A 22103-nucleotide genomic window follows, 5' to 3' on the forward strand; every position below is an offset into this window, starting at 1 on the left:
AGCTACTGCAAGTTTATTGACACCATCATCTGCTAAATGGCAAGGGTCTTAAGTAGATATTTTTTTGAAGTCATTGAAGGAAGACGGAAAAAGTTAAGATATTTGATAAAACACAGACAAGAGATCTTCGCCATTGCAGAAGCTTCACCTGTGATTCAAGTTGGAGAAAGGGGAGATGATCTAATATTCTATAAGATAAGTAGTGTGGAAATTTGAGATAAAAAGTGAAGTTTTAAAAATAATGGTCCTGAGGATGGCAATATAAATGTGTTTCAAGGAAGGAGAATGACTGACCACACAGTACATATGCAAATTATAGCAGCAGGGTACTAAGGAGGTTTGAAGTGTTACGTATGTGAAGAGGTACTAGTATAATCGAAGACTGCTTCTTTTACGATTTTTACTTCCAGGCCACATGAGCTGTTCTACACTAATACTAGTGTGCTGGAAATGGTCATGTGACTTGAATACCTGATGTTCATCCAGCCCTTTTGCTTCATTATGTTAAAACATGTTTATTTTTTGGAGGGGGGGGGGGGAGGTGGTAGATTAATTTTTTCTTTATTGATAGTGGAATTTGAGACGCCATGAATTATAGTGACACCTATAACTGATAATTATCCAGGTAAATCAAATGTCAGACTAAAAGAGCCATATCATATCACAAGAATTGGTATTTACTGAAACTGCTGTGAAATGAAAGCTGCTTTTTGACATGAGACGAATACAGTAAGAGAGGCACTTTCATATGTAACATACAAGTGTCGCACTACACCTGTCTTAAGTTAATGGTTCAGTAACACAGAACTTCAGAGAGCACTGACTACCCATTGTCTTGTGACTGTATGCTTTATACATCCAGGTATTTATGTATATAAGTATTGATGTATATACCAAACAGATATGATAAAAAAAGTAGTGTTTCTTGTTGTACTGTGAAGATTGAATAGTGTCTTCATTTAGTGACTGCATTTTATTTTTATTCTTATCTGGTGTGTCATGGAAGAACTGCAATAATTAGCATGGAGTGGCTTTTGCCGACAAAGACCTTCTGGTGTCCATGATTCATTTATGATCTTCGATGCATCGTACTTTCTGGTTGTGATAGACTGTCACACTTCAAAGTGAGCACATGAATACTTAAAATCAGATGTGCATTAGCAGCAGGTTACCTTATTTTGGGGAGGGGGGGGTGAAATCGTCTTCCTTTTCTGGGATTAAAATAATGGCCTATCAGTAAATAGATGACTGTGTTGTTTCTGCACGAATTTTGGTGTTTACCCTAGAAGGGAGTTGCTAACCTTAATGGCGTGGAGGCCTTGCGTACAGTTACTGACTTGTTTAATAAAAGTGTTGATTGTTCTGTACAGCAAATGCTGTGGATGTGAAAGTCGTTGGTCCATTTCTGCATCTGTTTTACGGCAAGAAAACACATCATACACTTCATAAGTATCAACAGCAGTGAAGATCTTACTGCAGCTTGTAGTGTCAGGAAATACCGTTTTCTTGGCAGTGGCATAGTTCCATTAAACTATGACTTTATTAGATATTTGTGACTTCATTATTTCGTTGTGTTGCATTATTCTGACCAGCCACATTATTTTCATCATATTTTATGTCATTCTTTTGGCATTCCCTCATCACTTTCCGAGACTGTAATGTAACAATGAACTATATTCCTTACTGTATTTCTGTTCATGTCAGACATATGCCTGCACTAATAATCATGTCTTTATCTCTTGTCTTCCAGTTGAACTATCAGTCAACAAGTATTACACCTATATTACCCTCTCTTACCACAGTTTACAGGCATCCAGAGCAACAGTTGACAAGTGCAGATTTTCTAAATCTTTTTAAACCATTCTCCCCCCCCCCCCCCCCCCCCCCCCCCATAGGAAAACTTGATAATTAGGTATTTGTTCTTTTCTTCCCTTTATGATTCATCTGCTTTGGTATTAAGCAAGCTCTTTTCTTTTGTATAATTCACTTTGAGTCAGGGGTAAAGAGTACTTATGTTTATCATTATGCCCAAGGTGAAAACAGTACAAAAATTTGCCATTACATGTAGTTACATTTCTTCTTCACACTAACTGGAGGTTCAATATTAGATGAAATGTTAGCTTTAAGATACATTTTGCCACTGATATGTTATAAATAATGCAGGGATGAAAGTGTAGCATTACTGTAGTTTATTGCCAATATGTCACCACCCAACTTGAATTTACTATATCAGTAAATCTTAATTTCTGTCTGCATTCATGATTTTGAAGTTTTTATTGCAATTTTTATATATAAGACTGTAACATAAGCAAAAAGATTTAGTAAGTTCTTGAATTTGTATGGATTTCCTCCCTGGTATGTGTTTAACAAAACAAAAATTGTGTTTACAGCTTCATAGGATAGAGTATGTACATAGTCGACACCTGATATATAGAGATGTCAAACCTGAAAACTTCCTCATAGGACGTAGTACTACAAAGAAGGATAAAGTTATACATATTATAGGTATGTATATGTTGTTTTAATATTGTTATGATCTCCTTTATATTACCTGCAAACTTCATATTGATCCTCCAGAACAGTGAGCTCTTTTATTGTGCTAGAATGTTTGGGGAATGCTCCATCACGTGCATGTAAGGGGGGGACAGGTCGAGACAACCACAGCTTGGCACATTTCCTTTGTCTATCCTCTATAGCAATGACAATAACAGCTTGGAATCTGAACTGAATATCTTCTATGAAATACTGAGGACCAATGGCTGTCTTGGTTTGTCCATAGAGAGAACGTCAAAACAAAATAATATTAATTATGATAAAACTTTATTTGTAACTGTTGACATAATGAAAAAGATGTGAACATAATGAGGAGAGTGACAGTACACCTCAAAGAGACAGCTGCCAACATTTTGACACTTGGCTAACAAACATTTTTGCTGGTTCAATTCCTCCATGTAGTAAGGAGAAGCACTAACATCCTCTGGTGTGGCCTACTAAGAGGACAAAAAGCATGGACCCCTACCCTCAGAATATGACAGACCTACAAGCCAGTACCACAATTTTGAAAGAATGCTACTCTATTCCAAGCAATTATCACTTGTAATAAACTACAAATGGTCAAAGGATTGCTACTGCATGATGATGGTTCGCCCTCCGATTTCCCTGAAAGGACTCGACCACATGTCTTTATCACATTGGCCATATTAGCATTGCCCACAGGTTCATTGCATGGTGCAAGGACCCAACCCACTGTGGTTGTGGTGCTTTCAACCAAGTGGGGTTGTGGTGCACATCTACAGTTGGCTCATATACTTGATGAATCTAGTAACTGAAATAGATGAGAACTTGAGTGACTTACTCACTTCTGTTTTCACAGATGATACTCAAACAGCAAATCAGTTTCTACAAATTTTAAGAGCTGTTGGTTTTTGTAAGAAAATTTGAGTGTTATGTCAGATGTGGGATAAGTGTGGGCAGACTGCCTCTTGCTGCAGTTTGGAATTTGGGAAGCCTTTGGCTTTACTTGGCCCTTGAACTGACATAATTTACAGAAATTTTTGGTCATTCTGTACATTCTTTCACCCTTGCATCCTTCCTGTTATCTTTTATGAATTTTAACAATGTTTTCTGGAAGCAATACAGCCATTTACAAAGTGCCTGTCAGACTTAATTAAAACAGGTAAGTGTCATGTAAGCAGTTATTTTATTGTATAAATTTACTACATCAGTATTTGATATCTCACAGTTACGGCCAGTTCTTGCAGGTAACATGTTAACTCTCCATAAATTTCAATAGTGTTTTGACTCGGTAGGCTTTTAGGGTTTGTAGACAATGTAACCACATTTTTGTGAGAGCTTGCACACTTTACTTTGGTGTGAAGAGTATTTAATGCATTCCAATATGAAGATTTTCATCTTCTGGATGTACACTGCATGGTGTGCAGGAAAACATACATGTCTCAACCTTAATCGAATAGTTGATATGTATCATGTCTCCTTGAAACATACAAGATCTGTTCAAAAAATTCTGGAACATTCGTAATTTTCACATCAATGCTATGTTGGAGTGAAATACAGTTGGCATGGCTCCACATGCCTGTGTTTGATATGTAACTGCCGGAAGTTTCATTGTCGTATGTCTGTTAGTTATTGTTCAGTGCTGTATTGAATAGAACATTGTGTCACGCGGTTAGCAAATTTCAAGATGGCATAGTTAGAGGAGCAACGTATCTGCATTACTCGAGAATACCTTTACAGAGACACACCAGATGATGCAGGAAGCCTATTGTGATGAGTGCATAAGCCATAATTGGTGTTTTGCCGCGCAATCTGTGAAGAGCTTTTGGATCACACGAATGAGAATGAGATGACCCTTGTGGACTTCTTTTTTGTTTCCAAAATTGAATAGCCCATTGAAAGGACGAAAATTTGTAACTATAGACAAGATAAAAGAAAATTCGCAGATGGGGCTTTACGTTATCCAGCAAGAGGCATATCAAAACTGCTTCTGGGAGTGGAAACAGCATTGGGAGCAGTGTATCAATTGTGGAGGACAGTATTTTGAAGGAGACCATGCACTTTAAGTGTAAGGTAGTGGTAAAAAATTTTGTGGACAAAGTTGGGGATGTTTTTGAACAAGATGTTGTACACTATGTTATCAAAAGTATCTGGACACCTGGCTAAAAATGACTCCAAAGTTCACGGTGCCCTCCATCGGTAATGCTGGAATTCAATATTGTGTTGGCCCACCCTTAGTCTTGATGACAGCTTACACTCTCGCAGGCATTCATTCAATCAGGTGCTGGAATGTTTCTTGGGGAATGGCAGCCTGTTCTTCACAGAGTGCTGCACTGAGGAGAGGTATCGATGTCGGACCGTCAGGCTTGGCACGAAGTCGGTGTTCCAAAACATCCCAAAGGTGTTCTATAGGATTCAGATGAGGACTCTGTGTAGGCCAGTCCATTACAGGGATGTTATTGTCATGTAACCACTCTGTCACAGGCCGTGCATTATGAACAGGTGCTCCATTGTGTTGAAGGATGCAGTTGCTATCCCCGAATTGCTTGTCAACAGTGGGAAGCTGGAAGATGCTTAAAACATCAATGTAGGCCTGTGTTGTGATAGTGCCGTGCAAAACAACAAGAGATGCAAGCCCCCTCCATGAAAAACACGACCACACTGTAACACCACCACCTCCGAATTTTACTGCTGGCACTACACACGCTGGCAGATGACGTTCACCAGGCATTTGCCATACCCACACCCAGCCATCGGATTGCCACATTGTGTACTGTGATTTGTCACTCCACACAATGTTTTTCCGCTGTTCAATCGTCCAATGTTTACGCTCCTTACACCAAGTGAGGCATTGTTTGGCATTTACCAGTGTGATATGTGGCTTATGAGCAGCTTCTTGACCATGAAATAAAAGTTTTCTCACCTCCTGCCTAACTGCAGTTCGGAATTCCTGTGTGATGGTCTGGATAGAGGTCTGCCTATTTCACATTACGATCCTCTTCAACTGTTGGTGGTCTCTGTCAGTCAGTAGAAAAGGTCGGGCTGTACGCTTTTGTGCTGTATGTGTTCCTTCACATTTCCACTTCACTATCACACTGGAAACAGTGGACCTAAGGATGGTTAGGAGCGTGGAAATCTTGCTTACAGACGTATGACACAAGTGACACCCAATCACCTGATCATGTTTGAAGTCCATGAGTTCCGTGGAGCTCCCCATTCTGCTCTCACGATGTCTAATGACTACTGAGGTCACTGATATGGAGTACCCGGCTGTAGGTGGCAGCATAATGCACCCAATATGAGAAACATATGTTTTCGGGGGTGTTGGGATACCACTTAATTACCAATAGATAAGCTCAGTTTTGTATTTCGAACTTTTTCATACTGTTCACCATGTTTCACCTTCTTTTTGTGGTGTACTATTATTCTTTCACCACTTGATACAACTATCCCAGATGTCCAGCATAACCTCCAACCCCTACTCAGACCTGGTGAATCCATCTCCTCCTCACACGCGCGCGCGCACATGCACACACACACGCGCGCGCACTCACACACACCCACACACACACACACACAATAAGAGCAAAATCCAAAATGCCACATTTTAGCCGGCTACTGTGCTTCCCCTGAAAGAAAATCCATGTTCATCGACCAACATCTCCAACCAATTGGCTGTAACCAAGCTTCTCATACTAAGGGTGCAAACCACTTCCTGCACTAACCCCCAATCATGCCTATCCCATTACAACCTGGTTCCCTACTTGCTACTGTTCTCACCTTCCTATACACCGACATCTCCCATGCCCATAGCCTTGCCACCATCAAACAATGTTTCCCCAAGGTACTTCTTGCTCCAAATTCATCACTGATTTCGTTAATACACCTAACCAATTTCATCCTCGCACATAACTACTAATCCTTTGAGTGTAAGATGTACAAGCAAATCTGCTGCATGGCCATGGACACTGGCAACCTCCTATGCCAATCTGTTTATGGACCTTCTAGAAGAAACCTTCCTAGCCTCCCAAAACATCAAACCCTGTGCCTGTTTCACGTTCATCGAAGTTATCTTCAAGATTTGGACCCAGAGCCAGTATACCTTATCCCCATTCCTCCACAGCCTCAATACCTTCTCCCTCCCTCACTTCACCCGGCCCCACTTGCACTTTCCTGGTCATTGACCTCCAACCCTGAGGGTTTCATCCAAAGCTATGTCTGTATCAAGATCACTAAACATCAACAGTACCTGTATGTTGACAGTTGTCATCCCTTACACACCAAAAAATTACTTCCTTATAGACTGACTATCCAAGGGAAGCCCATCTGCAGTGACAAAAATTTTGTAGCCCAATATGCTAAGGCCTGCACTGACAGGACTCTCTCATACATGGCCTGGAGACTGATTTCCTGTGTGATACTCTCAATCCTCCTCCCATCCACAAGAATCAGTTGCAAAACCCTCTCATTATCCAGTGTCATCCTGTATTGGATAAACAACCATAATGCCACACTCGCCTCCAATCTTTTGCCTGGTTCAGCCACCATGTGTGTCCTTCTCCAGTCCTGTCACAGGCTTATCCTACCTCATTAGAGGCAGGACCATCTATGAAAGCACACAAATGGGCCTTTGTACATCAGTATCCTCTCTGCCGATGACCACACAACATTTCCCAATGTCTTCCTCACACCAAGCCCACCACCTCTTCCCTGATCCTCCTAGCCAACCAATTGCTGACCCGCAGTTATTTCACTTTAAGCAGCAGAAACTATAAAAAAAAAATTGTGATACTGCCGTGGGTGCTCACATGACACCATCCCATGGCAACTTACTTCTGGGCCATATGTGAGAATCTGTTCCATCCAATCAACATCTAAAATCCCTTGGCTGGTTCATATTTTGTTAATGGCATTTTCAGGATTTGGACATGTGGCAAGGACAATCTACGCTCTTTCCTCTATAACGTCAACACCTACTCCCAAATCTGCTAGTTCCTCTCGGCTCAAAATGTTGATCTCCAACTTGCAGATTGCTTCCTCCACTAACAGTACTTCTACTTTGACAGCTGTCACCCATTCCATCTCAAACAGTCCATTCCAGGCATTCAAGCCGCATCTGCAGTGGAAAGCAGTTGTTGAAATATACCGATAATCTTCCCAGAGCCATTTTTGACAGAAAATATCCTAGTCACCACCATCATAAACAGATCTCTTGTGCCAGATCCTTCTCCAACACCAGTAAACATGTGAACCTGCTACTGGCCAGCAGTTGTCTGATCACCCAGCATCATCCTGGCCTTGAAATGCTCAACCACATCCTTCACAAGGGCTTTGACTATGTCCCATCATCTCCTGAGATGAGGGATACTCTACCCAAAATCCTGCTCCCATCGCCCGTAGTGTTCTGCCGCACTCCCGTATATCCCTAATCCCGCACCCTGAGAGTCATTCCCTTATTGTTAGCTCAGGTGCAAGACCTATCTCGTACACCCACCATCCACCTCCTACTGCAGTCCAGTCACAGGCATCTCTTACCCAAAAAAAGACAGGGCTACATGTGAAAGCAAACATGCTATATATCAGCTGTGCTGCAATTACTTGCAGCACTCTGTATGGGCGTGATAGCTAGCCAAACATCTAATTTCATGACTGACAATTGCCAACTATGGTGAACCACAGGCTTTACTATCCTGTTGCCCAACAGGCTGCACAGCTCTACACAAATTATTTCACTAGCTGCTCCACTATACAGGCCATTTGGATACTGCCTTCCAGCATAAGTTTCTCTAAACTATGTAGGTGGGAATTCTCTCCAACATATCCCACCCTCTCGCAGACCCCCTGGTCTAAAATGTCTGCAACATGAATGAGATTTTCACTCTGCAGCGGAGTGTGCGCTGATATGAAACTTCCTGGCAGATTAAAACTGTGTGCCCGACCGAGACTCAAACTCGGGACCTTTGCCTTTCGCGGGCAAGTGCTCTACCCGCGAAAGGCAAAGGTCCCGAGTTCGAGTCTTGGTCGGGCACACAGTTTTAATCTGCCAGGAAGTTTCATGTCTGCAACGTGTTCCCACTGCCTCCCATTACTTCTCCCATCACTCTTCCCCCTGCTCCATTCACATTCTCTTTCTCCCCCCTCCCTAACCTCCCCTCTACCTCCTCCCCTCCCCCTCTACCTCCTCCCCTCCCCCTCTACCTCCTCCCCTCCCCCTCTACCTCCTCCCCTCCCCCTCTACCTCCTCCCCTCCCCCTCTACCTCCTCCCCTCCCCCCAGTACCTCCCCCCTCCCCCCACTACCGCCTCCCCTCCCCCTCTACCTCCTCCCCTCCCCCCTCTACCTCCTCCCCTCCCCCCTCTACCTCCTCCCCTCCCCCCTCTACCTCCTCCCCTCCCCCCTCTACCTCCTCCCCTCCCCCCTCTACCTCCTCCCCTCCCCCCTCTACCTCCTCCCCTCCCCCCTCTACCTCCTCCCCTCCCCCCTCTACCTCCTCCCCTCCCCCCTCTACCTCCTCCCCTCCCCCCTCTACCTCCTCCCCTCCCCCCTCTACCTCCTCCCCTCCCCCCTCTACCTCCTCCCCTCCCCCCTCTACCTCCTCCCCTCCCCCCTCTACCTCCTCCCCTCCCCCCTCTACCTCCTCCCCTCCCCCCTCTACCTCCTCCCCTCCCCCCTCTACCTCCTCCCCTCCCCCCTCTACCTCCTCCCCTCCCCCCTCTACCTCCTCCCCTCCCCCCTCTACCTCCTCCCCTCCCCCCTCTACCTCCTCCCCTCCCCCTCTACCTCCTCCCCTCCCCCTCTACCTCCTCCCCTCCCCCTCTACCTCCTCCCCTCCCCCCTCTACCTCCTCCCCTCCCCCCTCTACCTCCTCCCCTCCCCCCTCTACCTCCTCCCCTCCCCCCTCTACCTCTTCCCCTCCCCCCTCTACCTCCTCCCCTCCCCCCTCGACCTCCTCCCCTCCCCCTCTACCTCCTCCCCTCCCCCGCCACTACCTCCTCCCCTCCCCCGCCACTACCTCCTCCCCTCCCCCGCCACTACCTCCTCCCCTCCCCCGCCACTACCTCCTCCCCTCCCCCGCCACTACCTCCTCCCCTCCCCCGCCACTACCTCCTCCCCTCCCCCGCCACTACCTCCTCCCCTCCCCCGCCACTACCTCCTCCCCTCCCCCGCCACCACCTCCTCCCCTCCCCCGCCACCACCTCCTCCCCTCCCCCGCCTCTACATCCTCCCCTCCCCCGCCTCTACCTCCTCCCCTCCCCCGCCTCTACCTAGTCCCTCCCCACCCCGCTCTACCTCCGTCCCTCCCCCCTCTACCTCCTCCTCTCCCCCCTCTACCTCCACCCCTCCCCCCTCTACCTCCACCCCTCCCGCCTCGACTTCGCCCTCGGCCCCATCCACTCCACCTTCTCCCTCCTCCCCCATCACCTCCCCAGTACCCCTCCTCCCCCATCACCTCCCCAGTACCCCTCCTCCCCCATCACCTCCCCAGTACCCCTCCTCCCCCATCACCTCCCCAGTACCCCTCCGCCCTTCCCCAGTACCCCCTGCCCCCCGTCGCCCTTCCCCCTCCCCCGCCCCCCTTTCCCCTACCCCTTCTCTTTCCCTCCTCAATTCCCCTGCCGCCCTTCCGCCCTCCACTGCTTCCGTTCCACCTCCCCCCTCTACCACTCCCCCCTCCCTGCCCCCCCTCACACACCACACACACACTGTCTTGCTCTGTGTTTCCTTCCCTCACTTACACGCTCTTCTATCTGAATTCCTTTCATCTTGTGCAGCCACTGACTCATCTGTCGGGAGGCCTACCTCGTTTTGTCCTGCAACCTGCTTCATGTGTCCTGTACCCCTCCCCAGCTGCACCACACCAGGCTACTAATTTCAATAATAGAAAATCATTAATCAGTCTTACTGCAGCTCTAAGAGTGTATGTTCCGGTTTTTGTGTGTGTTATGTATTTTCTGTTGCTAGAAAATGAGCAAGAGCTCCAATCCTAGAGTGAGTATGGTTTTCAGTTCTGTTTCTAAGCTTCTCTCATTGTTCCATTATAGTTGAGTGCTTGCATTTCCCTTATTTTATGTATTGTTTCATCCAGGAATTCCATTATTGAAATATTGTGTGAACTTGAGTGGAAGGTCTGTCTTAAAATCTGAGGTGGAGTATCTCAAGTTTTCCACTGAGTAGGTTTGGGAATAAGATCACAATTTTATAAGATTGTTCATTACCTTGAGAGACATATTACAGTAAAATAAAATGGGTTAATATTACTGTAATATGTGTGGTGTGTATTTCATTTTTATACATTTTAATTAGACACCTTAAAGGATCTGTACATGGAGATTAACAAATCTTTCACAGTGTTGTGCACCAATAATAATAATAATAATAATAATTCCCGTGGAGGCCCGGGAAAAGAATAGGCCTCTGGTATGTTCTGCCAGTCGTAAAAGGCGACGAAAAGAACAAACCACTAATAGGGCTAACCCCCCTTGTAGTGTGATTAGTTGGTTCAGGACAGAACTAAAGAAGCCTCGGACAAGCGCCGTCATGGTCGGGGACGACGCTTGAACCCTATGCCCGCCCACAATGGTAACGACACTGCTAGCCAACTGGAAAATGATTTAAATCCAAATAGAGGTGTTTTGCAGGATATGCTTCCTGCAACCACCCTAGAAGGAAAACAAAGACAGAGGATGAGATGGTCAGATGAAGTTAATCGACACCACATGTTCTGTTATTACCAAGCAACAAACCTAGGAACCAACACAACTGGATACAGATCACAAGTATACACAACATTTATTACCAGATACCCAGAATTAAAATTTTTAACAGAACAACGACTAGCTGATCAGATCCGTGTAATAATAAAAAATAACAGGATACCCCAGTCAGAATTAGAAAACATCAAACAACAAGTACAACAAATACTGGAACAAAATAATGTGCAATCAGAAGAAGAAGAAAGTACAGTAATGGACTCAACCATCCCAGAGCAAACAAACAAAGAACAACACGCACCAATTAAACAATCAGAGGAAAACAAAATCTTAAGACAGCCACCAGAACAAGCACAAATAGAACACGAAGTGACACAGATGTTGGATATAGAAGAAAAATTTCAGCTAACATATATAGAATACAAAGACACAAATACAGACATTAGACCATTCTTGCATAGACCACCAAATAACCCACAAGTCGAAACAACAATAAAAACTATCAACACAATCATACACAACAAAATAAATGAAAACACAACTATGGAAGAGTTACAACTACTGGTTTATATAGGAGCACTCACTACACTAAATATACACACTAGGCAGAGATCAGAACCAACCAACACACAGAAGAAACCCACAAAACCAGCATGGCAACACAGGCTACAGATCAAAATAGAAAAACTGAGAAAAGACATAGGACAGCTAACACAATTTATAAGAAATGAAATCTCGCAAAAAAAACGAAAAAGGTTCGGTAAAATCTCACAACAAGAAGCGACAGAGCAATTAGACGAAAAGAAGCAGAAATTACAAGCATTAGCCAAACGACTCAGAAGATACAAAAAAGTAAAAATAGAAGGAAACAAAACCAAACATTCAACACAAACCAAAAGAAATTTTACCAGACAATAGATAACACACACATTAAAATAGACAATCCACCAAACATAACAGACATGGAACACTTCTGGAGCAACATATGGTCAAACCCGGTACAACATAACAGGCATGCACGGTGGATACAAGCAGAAACACACACATACAAGATGATACCACAAATGCCTGAAGTGATAATTTTGCAACATGAAGTCACCCAAGCAATTAATTCTACTCACAATTGGAAAGCCCCTGGAAATGATAAAATAGCAAATTTCTGGTTAAAGAAGTTCACCTCAACACATTCACATCTAAGTAAATTATTTAACAGTTACATTGCAGACCCATACACATTCCCTGATACACTTACACACGGAATAACATATCTGAAACCTAAAGATCAAGCAGACACAGCGAACCCAGCTAAATATCGCCCCATAACATGCCTACCAACAATATACAAAATATTAACTTCAGTCATTAAACAGAAATTAATGACACATACAACACAGAACAAAATTATAAATGAAGAACAAGAAGGCTGTTGCAAAGGAGCACGAGGATGTAAAGAGCAACTGATAATAGATGCAGAGGTGACATATCAAGTTAAAACTAAACAATGGTCGCTACACTACGCATACATTGATTACCGAAAAGCTTTTGATAGTGTACCCCACTCATGGTTATTACAAATATTGGAAACATACAAAGTAGATCCTAAATTGATACGGTTCCTAAAAATAGTAATGAAAAATTGGAAAACCACACTTAATATCCAAACAAATTCAAATAATATCACATCACAGCCAATACAGATTAAGCGTGGAATATACCAAGGAGACTCATTAAGTCCTTTCTGGTTCTGCCTTGCTCTGAACCCACTATCCAACATGCTAAATAATACAAATTATGGATACAATATTACTGGAACATACCCACACAAAATCACACATTTGCTATACATGGATGATCTAAAACTACTGGCAGCAACAAATCAACAACTCAACCAATTACTAAAGATAACAGAAGGATTCAGCAATGATATAAGTATGGCTTTTGGAACAGACAAATGTAAGAAAAATAGCATAGTCAAGGGAAAACACACTAAACAAGAAGATTACATATTGGATAACCACAGCGACTGCATAGAAGCGATGGAAAAAACGGATGCCTATAAATATCTAGGATACAGACAAAAAATAGGAATAGATAGTACAAATATTAAAGAAGAACTAAAAGAAAAATATAGACAAAGACTAACAAAAATACTAAAAACAGAATTGACAGCAAGAAACAAGACAAATGCTATAAACACTTCTGCCATACCAATATTGACCTACTCATTTGGAGTAGTGAAATGGAGTAACACAGACCTAGAAGCACTCAATACACTTACACGATCACATTGCCACAAATATAGAATACATCACATACATTCAGCAACAGAAAGATTCACATTAAGCAGAAAGGAAGGAGGAAGGGGATTTATCGACATAAAAAACCTACATTATGGACAGGTAGACAATTTAAGAAAATTCTTTCTAGAACGAGCGGAAACTAGCAAAATACACAGGGCAATCACTCATATAAATACATCGGCTACACCACTGCAGTTTCATAACCACTTCTACAACCCTTTAGATCACATAACATCAACAGATACGAAGAAAGTAAATTGGAAAAAGAAAACACTTCATGGCAAGCACCCGTATCATCTAACACAGCCACACATCGATCAAGACGCATCCAACACATGGCAAAGAAAAGGCAATATATACAGTGAGACAGAAGCATTCATGATTGCAATACAGGATCAAACAATAAACACCAGGTATTACAGCAAGCATATTATTAAAGATCCCAATACCACAACGGATAAATGCAGACTTTGTAAACAACAAATAGAAACAGTAGATCACATCACAAGCGGATGTACAATACTAGCAAATACAGAATACCCCAGAAGACATGACAATGTCGCAAAAATAATACATCAACAGCTTGCCTTACAACATAAACTTTTAAAACAACACGTTCCTACATACAAGTATACACCACAAAATGTACTGGAGAATGATGAATACAAATTATACTGGAACAGAACCATTATAACAGATAAAACAACGCCACATAACAAACCTGACATCATACTCACCAATAAAAAGAAGAAATTAACACAACTAATCGAAATATCCATACCCAATACAACAAATATACAAAAGAAAACAGGAGAAAAAATTGAAAAATACATCCAACTGGCTGAGGAAGTCAAAGACATGTGGCATCAGGATAAAGTTGACATCATACCAATTATACTATCAACTACAGGAGTCATACCACACAATTTCCACCAGTACATCAATGCAATACAGCTACATCCAAACATATATATACAACTACAGAAATCCGTAATTATTGATACATGTTCAATTACCCGAAAGTTCCTAAATGCAATATAACACATACCGTACAGTTAAAAGGAAGTGACGCTTGATCAAGGTCCGCGTCACTCCATTTTTAACCAGACTTAACGTCTGAGAAAGTGAAGGAGATAATAATAATAATAATGGACTCAAACATCCCATAGCAAACAAACAAAGAACACATCAAGTAAACAATCAGAGGAAAACAAAATCTTAAGACAGCCACCAGAACTAGCACAAATATGAACACGAAGTGACACACATGTTAGATATAGAAGAAAAATTTCAGCTGACATATATAGAATACAAAGACACAAATGCAGAAATTAGACCATTCTTGCATAGACCGCCAAATAACCCACAAGTCGAAACAACAACAACTATCAACACAATCATACACAATCATACACAACAAAATAAATGAAAATACAACTATGGAAGAGTTACAACTACTGGTTTATATAGGAGCACTCACTACATTAAATACACACACTAGGCAGAGATCAGAAGCAACCAACACACAGAAGAAACCCACAAAACCAGCATGGCAACACAGGCTACGGATCAGAATAGAAAAACTGAGAAAAGATATCGAACAGCTAACAAAATTTATAAGAAATGAAATATCAGACAAAAAACGAAAAATGTTAGGTAAAATCTCACAACAAGAAGCGATAGAGCAATTAGATGAAAAGAAGCAGAAATTACAGGCATTGGCCAAACGACTTAAAAGATCCAAAAAAAGTGAAAATAGAAGGAAACAAAACCAAACATTCAACACAAACCAAAAGAAATTTTACCAGACAATAGATAACACACACATGAAAATAGACAATCCACCAAACATAACAGACATGGAACACTTCTGGAACAACATATGGTCAAACCCGGTACAACATAACAGGCATGCACGATGGATACAAGCAGAAACACACATACAAGATGATACCACAAATGCCTGAAGTGATAATATTGCAACATGAAGTCACCTGAGCAATTAATTCTACGCACAATTGGAAAGCCCCTGGAAAAGATAAAATAGCAAATTTCTGGCTAAAGTAGTTCACCTCAACACATTCACATCTAAGTAAATTATTTAACAGTTACATTGCAGACCCATACACATTCCCTGATACACTTACACGTGGAATAAATTACCTGAAACCTAAAGATCAAGCAGACACAGCAAACCCAGCTAAGTATCGCCCCATAACATGCCTACCAACAATATACAAAATATTAACTTCAGTAATTACACAGAAATTAATGACACATACCACACAGAACATAATTATAAATGAAGAACAAGAAGGCTGTTGCAAAGGAGCACGAGGATGTAAAGAGCAACTGATAATAGATGCAGAGGTGACATATCAAGCTAAAACTAAACAATGGTCGCTACACTACGCATACATTGATTACCGAAAAGCTTTTGATAGTGTACCCCACTCATGGTTACTACAAATATTGGAAATATACAAAGTAGATCTTAAATTGGTACAGTTCCTAAACATAGTAATGAAAAATTAGAAAACCACAGTTAATATCCAAACAAATTGAAATAATATCACATCGCAGCCAATACAGATTAAGCATGAAAATACCAAGGAGACTCATTAAGTCCTTTCTGGTTCTGCCTTGCTGTGAACCCACTATCCAACATCCTAAATAATACAAATTATGGATACAATATTACTGGAACATACCAACACAAAATCACACATTTGCTATACATGGATGACCTAAAACTACTGGCAGCAACAAATCAACAACTCAACCAATTACTAAAGATAACAGAAGTATTCTGCAATGATATAAGTATGGCTTTTGGAACAGACAAATGTAAGAAGAATAGCATAGTCAAGGGAAAACACACTAAACAAGAAGATTATATATTGGATAACCACAGCGACTGCATAGAATAGATGGAAAAAACAGATGCCTATAAATATCTAGGATACAGACAAAAAATAGGAATAGATAATACAAATATTAAAAAAGAACTAAAAGAAAAATATAGACAAAAACTAACAAAAATACTGAAAACAGAATTGACAGCAAGAAACAAGACAAAAGCTATAAATACCTATGCTATACCAATATTGACCTACTCATTTGGAGTAGTGAAATGGAGTAACACAGACCTAGAAGCACTCAATACACTTACACGATCACATTGCCACAAATATAGAATACATCACATACATTCAGCAACAGAAAGATTCGCATTAAGCAGAAAGGAAGGAGGAAGAGGATTTATCGACGTAAAAAACCTACATTATGAACAGGTAGGCAATTTAAGAAAATTCTTTCTAGAAGGAGCGGAAACTAGCAAAATACACAAAGCAATCACTCATATAAATACATCGACTACACCATTGCAATTTCATAACCACTTGTACAACCCATTAGATCACATAACGTCAACAGATACGAAGAAAGTAAATTGGAAAAAGAAAACACTACATGGCAAGCACCTGTATCATCTAGCACAGCCACACATCGATCAAGACGCATCCAACACATGGCTAAGAACAGGCAATATATACAGTGAGATGGAAGGATTCATAATTGCAATACAGGATCAAACAATAAACACCAGATATTACAGCAAGGATATTACTCAAGATCCCAATACCACAACAGATAAATGCAGACTTTGCAAACAACAAATAGAAACAGTAGATCACATCACAAGCAGATGTACAATACTAGCAAATACAGTATACCCCAGAAGACATGACAATGTAGCAAAAATAATACATCAACTACTTGCCATACAACATAAACTACTTGCCATACAACATAAACTAATAAAAACAACACGTTCCCACATACAACTACGCACCACAAAATGTACTGGAGAATGATGAATACAAATTATACTGGAACAGAACCATTATAACAGATAAAACACCACCACATAACAAACCTGACATCATACTCACCAATAAAAAGAAGAAATTAACACAACTGATCAAAATATCCATACCCAATACAACAAATATACAGAAGAAAACAGGAGAAAAAATTGAAAAATACATCCAACTGGCTGAGGAAGTCAAAGACATGTGGCATCAGGATAAAGTTGACTTCATACCAATTACACTCTCAACTACAGGAGTCATACCACACAATATCCACCAGTACATCAACGCAATACAGCTACATCTGAACGTATATATACAGCTACAGAAATCTGTAATTATTGATACATGTTCAATTACCTGAAAGTTCCTAAATGCAATGTAACATATACCGTACAGTTAAAAGGAAGTCATGCTTGATCAAGGTCCGCGTCACTTCCCATTTTTAACCAGACATAACGTCTGAGACAGGAAAGAGAAATAATAATAATATTTTGTGCTCTGAAATTCTCATAATAGGCAATAATGATAATTAACTTTGTCTAAAGAACTGCATAATAATACCCTGTTGCAGATATGTACATAAATGTCAGAGGTTTTTCCCAGCTTCCTGTGCCCCTTCTCCAAAGTGTTGACATTGCGAAAATGCAATCTTGCAAAAAGGGATTCAGGTGTATTTGGGTTTGAGGGAACATAAATTCTTACAGAACTGAAGTACTGTATCACATTGTGTATCCTGTATTTACGTATATAGTGCCATAAGGATAAATTATTAAATAATAAGTGCAATTAAACTGTCCTTGTAAGAGGTGGAGTTGAATACAATTGTGCTTTACTAGCCCTGTACATATTGGAGGTGTTTGCCCTCCAATCCTCTGATCTCTGAACTAAAATATCCCCTATAGTTTAACGTGATCTCGGAACCATAGTGGAATGTCATTTTTAACATTAACAAATTGTTGCAAGAAGTCATAAGTGACAGTAAAAAAAAGTAGGCCTGATTACATTTGTAGTAAAACATAAAAATAAAAAAAAGCCACTTAGCCACTGACAATCAGCAATGGTACAAGTAAGGTAGCTAAGTTTTCATTTTCTATGTAATATATTTATCTACAGCTCTCAAAACTGTATATGTAAATGGCTCTTATGATTGCAGATTTTGGCTTAGCGAAGGAGTATATAGACTTAGAAACCAACAAGCACATACCATATCGGGAACATAAAAGTCTAACTGGAACTGCAAGGTATATGAGCATCAACACACATTTAGGCAAAGGTAAGCTAAATGTTGCCTGTTGCATACAATTTGAAATTATTTCCTAATCATGTAGGCAGTTTAGAAAAGTAGTAGAATTTTGTTATATCAACAATAATATTAAAAGGATGGATTGCCACTCACTGTGAAGATGACATGTTGAATTGCAGACAGGTACAATGAAAAGACTGTTACAAATGGAGCTTTGGGCCTAACCCTCCTTCAGAAAGGAAAATGCTAACACAAGCAAGCACAAGTGACCACTTTGGCCGGAGCAGCCATAGTTAGCACTCTTGTGTGCATGAGGTGTGATTGCTGTTGCAAATATGTGTGTGTTTTCTTCCTGAAGACGACTTCGGCTGAAAGCTCAATGTGTAACAATCTTTTTCATTTTGCTTATCTGCAACTTAGTGTGTCGTATTTATGATGAGTAGTAGTCTGTCCTTCTTATAATAATGTTGATATTCCAATCTGGACCACCCATTGTTGGAATTTTGTTGTGTTTTGTATCCATATTCCAAGAATGTGAGATAATTTGATGATACATAATGTAAATAATAATAACAAAGTTACAGCTTTATCTGGAACCCAAAGTCCATTACAACCATTAAAATATAATCGAAACAGTTGAGAAGAAAACAGCACTTACAGTGGATGAATTAGAATACTTTGTCACTATTAAGAATAGTTGCCACATGATGATTTTCTTTTATCTTGGTCTTTTCAATCTATACTATGAAATTAGTGTATTGGGAATATTATTTTGAAATATAGCTCGAAAAAAATAATTTCAGTTTAACAACTTGAAAAAGTTTCACACAAGATACTGAACGGTAAAATATGCTGGCTCATATCTCTCTCCCCACACACTCCCCCACCCCACCACCACCACCACCACCACCACCACCACCACCACCACCCTCCATAGATTCTGTAACTTACCAAACGAGAGAGCGCTGGTATGTTGATAGACACAATAAAAAACACACACACAAATTTCAAGCTTTCGCAACCCAAGGTTGCTTCATCAGGAAAGAGGGAAGGAGAGGGATAGATGAAAGGATGTGGGTTTTAAGGGAGAGCGTAAGGAGTCATTCCAATCCCGGGAGCGGAAAGAATTACCTTAGGGTAAAACACATCCATCCACACATATACAGACACAGATGCAAGATATTCCACTTTGTGACAGAATGGCAATGTACTTTAAACATGATGGGTGTCCGGCACATAGCACATGTGCAGTTGAAGTGGTATTAAACAGAATATTTAATTACAGGTGGATTGATTGTAGAAGCACCATACCATGGCCTGCACGTTCACCGGACCTTACATCTCCGGACTTCTTCCTTTGCGGAAAATTGAAAGATATTTGTTATTGTGATCCACTGACAGTGTTTGAAAACGTGTCAGCTCATTGTCAATGCATGTGCAACAATTATTGAAGACAATCTACTCGCTGTTGTGAGGAATTTCATTACACATATTGCCAAATGCATTTGAGTTGAGGGAAATCATTTTGAGCGTTTATTACATTAATGAGGTTATTACAGTTGCTCATGCAGTAACAGCGTGCATTCCCATAATTTGATAAGAGGTCACAAAAGTAAATGTATGTATCACACTGGAACACAGAAATAAAGTCGAAATGTAACTACTTTGTGTGTTTCAATTTAAAAAACCACATTGTTACCAACTGTTCATCTAAATGGTTGTAACATATTATAAGTGTTGGAATATTACAGTGTCATCCATCGCAAAACGAAACAAATGTTCCAAATCAAACATCCATATTTATTGACGTACTAGACAAATATGGATTACAAAATGGGGGTACCTATTTAAAAAAATGCAGTTTCAATCAATTTGACTTATGGCAGCACCTTCTAGTGAGCCATCCATAGCGCTATGTGTTTTCCCCTGTCATGCTTGAACAAATTTTTTGTTCTTATTTTTTCGTTTGATTCTAATTTCATGTGATATTTGGTCCGGTCACTATCAATGGACCACCCTATTTACTTTGATACACTAAATTTAATAATTACTAATATTGTAGTTCCTTAGTTGTGACGGAATACAGAAGTTTAGATTTTTCAATTTTAACAACATACCTTATCTCGCAGCCCCCCCACCCCCAAAAAACACACACACACACACACACACACACACACACACACACACACACACAAAAAACCACACAGGAGTGGGGGAGAGAGACGGGGGGAGGCACTCATTAATTTCATGACGCCTTGTTGTGTGCGACAGACCTTTCCATTGTGGGATAGGAAAATTTATCATCAATCCATCCCGCCCATTTCAAAAACACCGAAGATTATCAATGAAAATAATCAGTCATAATTGATGATAGACACAAGGATAGAGTTTGCTTCTTTTTCTGGACTGCAGAGACACAAACAACTACTTTTTCTCTTTTCAATTACATTATTAAAATAGTTCAGATAATGTGAAATAAGTTCCATTAATTAATTTAGTTTGTGTGGTAAGAATACAGAATAATTTGGCTTTAATATATATATTAGACTTATTCATTTACACGAACATGAGCCCTAAAAAGAAACATTCATCCTCTTTAGTTCTGAATTAAGCAGTATTTATTAGAAAATATCTTACAGTTAGTTATAGAACGTGATTAAGCTTACGGTTTAACAAGTTCGTTGGATTTTTGTCACTGTGTGCACGTAATGTTAATTTTTTTTTTATTTTATTATTGGAGGAACTGATAAATGAAAAACATACATTATTATGTCTGTTAAATAAACAATATGCAGTTTACTCTTTTCTGATTTAAAATAAAAATTGTTTTCTATTGATGACTATTATTTCAGAGCAAAGTCGTCGAGATGACCTTGAAGCCTTGGGTCATATGTTCATGTACTTTCTCCGAGGAAGCCTTCCTTGGCAAGGGCTGAAAGCTGATACCCTTAAAGAGCGCTACCAAAAGATTGGTGACACAAAGAGGGCCACACCAATTGAAGTGCTCTGTGAGGGTCACCCAGGTGATTATTCTTTATTTCACATATATTTTCAACATAGGCTGCCCCATCTCACCCTTTCTTGTCCCAACCTTGACCAAACTGTGGATGATAGTATTGTTTAGGTGAGTCATATCCAGTAATGTTATTTTAGCCTCAGTTTACATGCAATTAGATAAACATTACACAGTTGTAATATATTCTACAGCTGCACTTAACAAGCCACCTTATAGTATGTGATAGTGTGTATGTAGTATATTGGCTTTTCTATACTATTTGCAAATGGGGTGTGAGAGTAACTATGGTCTGTAATATTAAGTACTGTGAGGTACTAAATGTTGGTATAGATACCTGTTTCCAGTGTCTGTGTAAGATTGTCATATTCATGGTGACTTGATTGATGCTGTCAGAGCTAACCACTATCAACTGCTTACCATCTCTGATGGCCATTGAACTTACTG

At 40.6% G+C, this 22103-nt stretch overlaps 1 protein-coding gene across 2 annotated transcripts in view; it reads left to right on the forward strand.

Annotated features, from left to right (window-relative positions):
* Positions 1-22103, forward strand: part of LOC124621774 (casein kinase I) — a 306630-nt gene that overhangs the window by 227574 nt on the left and 56953 nt on the right. For both annotated transcript variants that reach the window (XM_047147207.1, XM_047147208.1), the window contains exons 5-7: positions 2391-2505; positions 18554-18673; positions 21496-21666. In XM_047147207.1, the coding sequence (XP_047003163.1) occupies positions 2391-2505; positions 18554-18673; positions 21496-21666 (406 nt within the window). The remainder of the gene's footprint in view (positions 1-2390; positions 2506-18553; positions 18674-21495; positions 21667-22103) is intronic.

This window comes from Schistocerca americana, chromosome 7 (genome assembly GCF_021461395.2).
Source record: "Schistocerca americana isolate TAMUIC-IGC-003095 chromosome 7, iqSchAmer2.1, whole genome shotgun sequence".
Classification (NCBI taxonomy): Eukaryota; Metazoa; Arthropoda; class Insecta; order Orthoptera; family Acrididae; genus Schistocerca; species Schistocerca americana.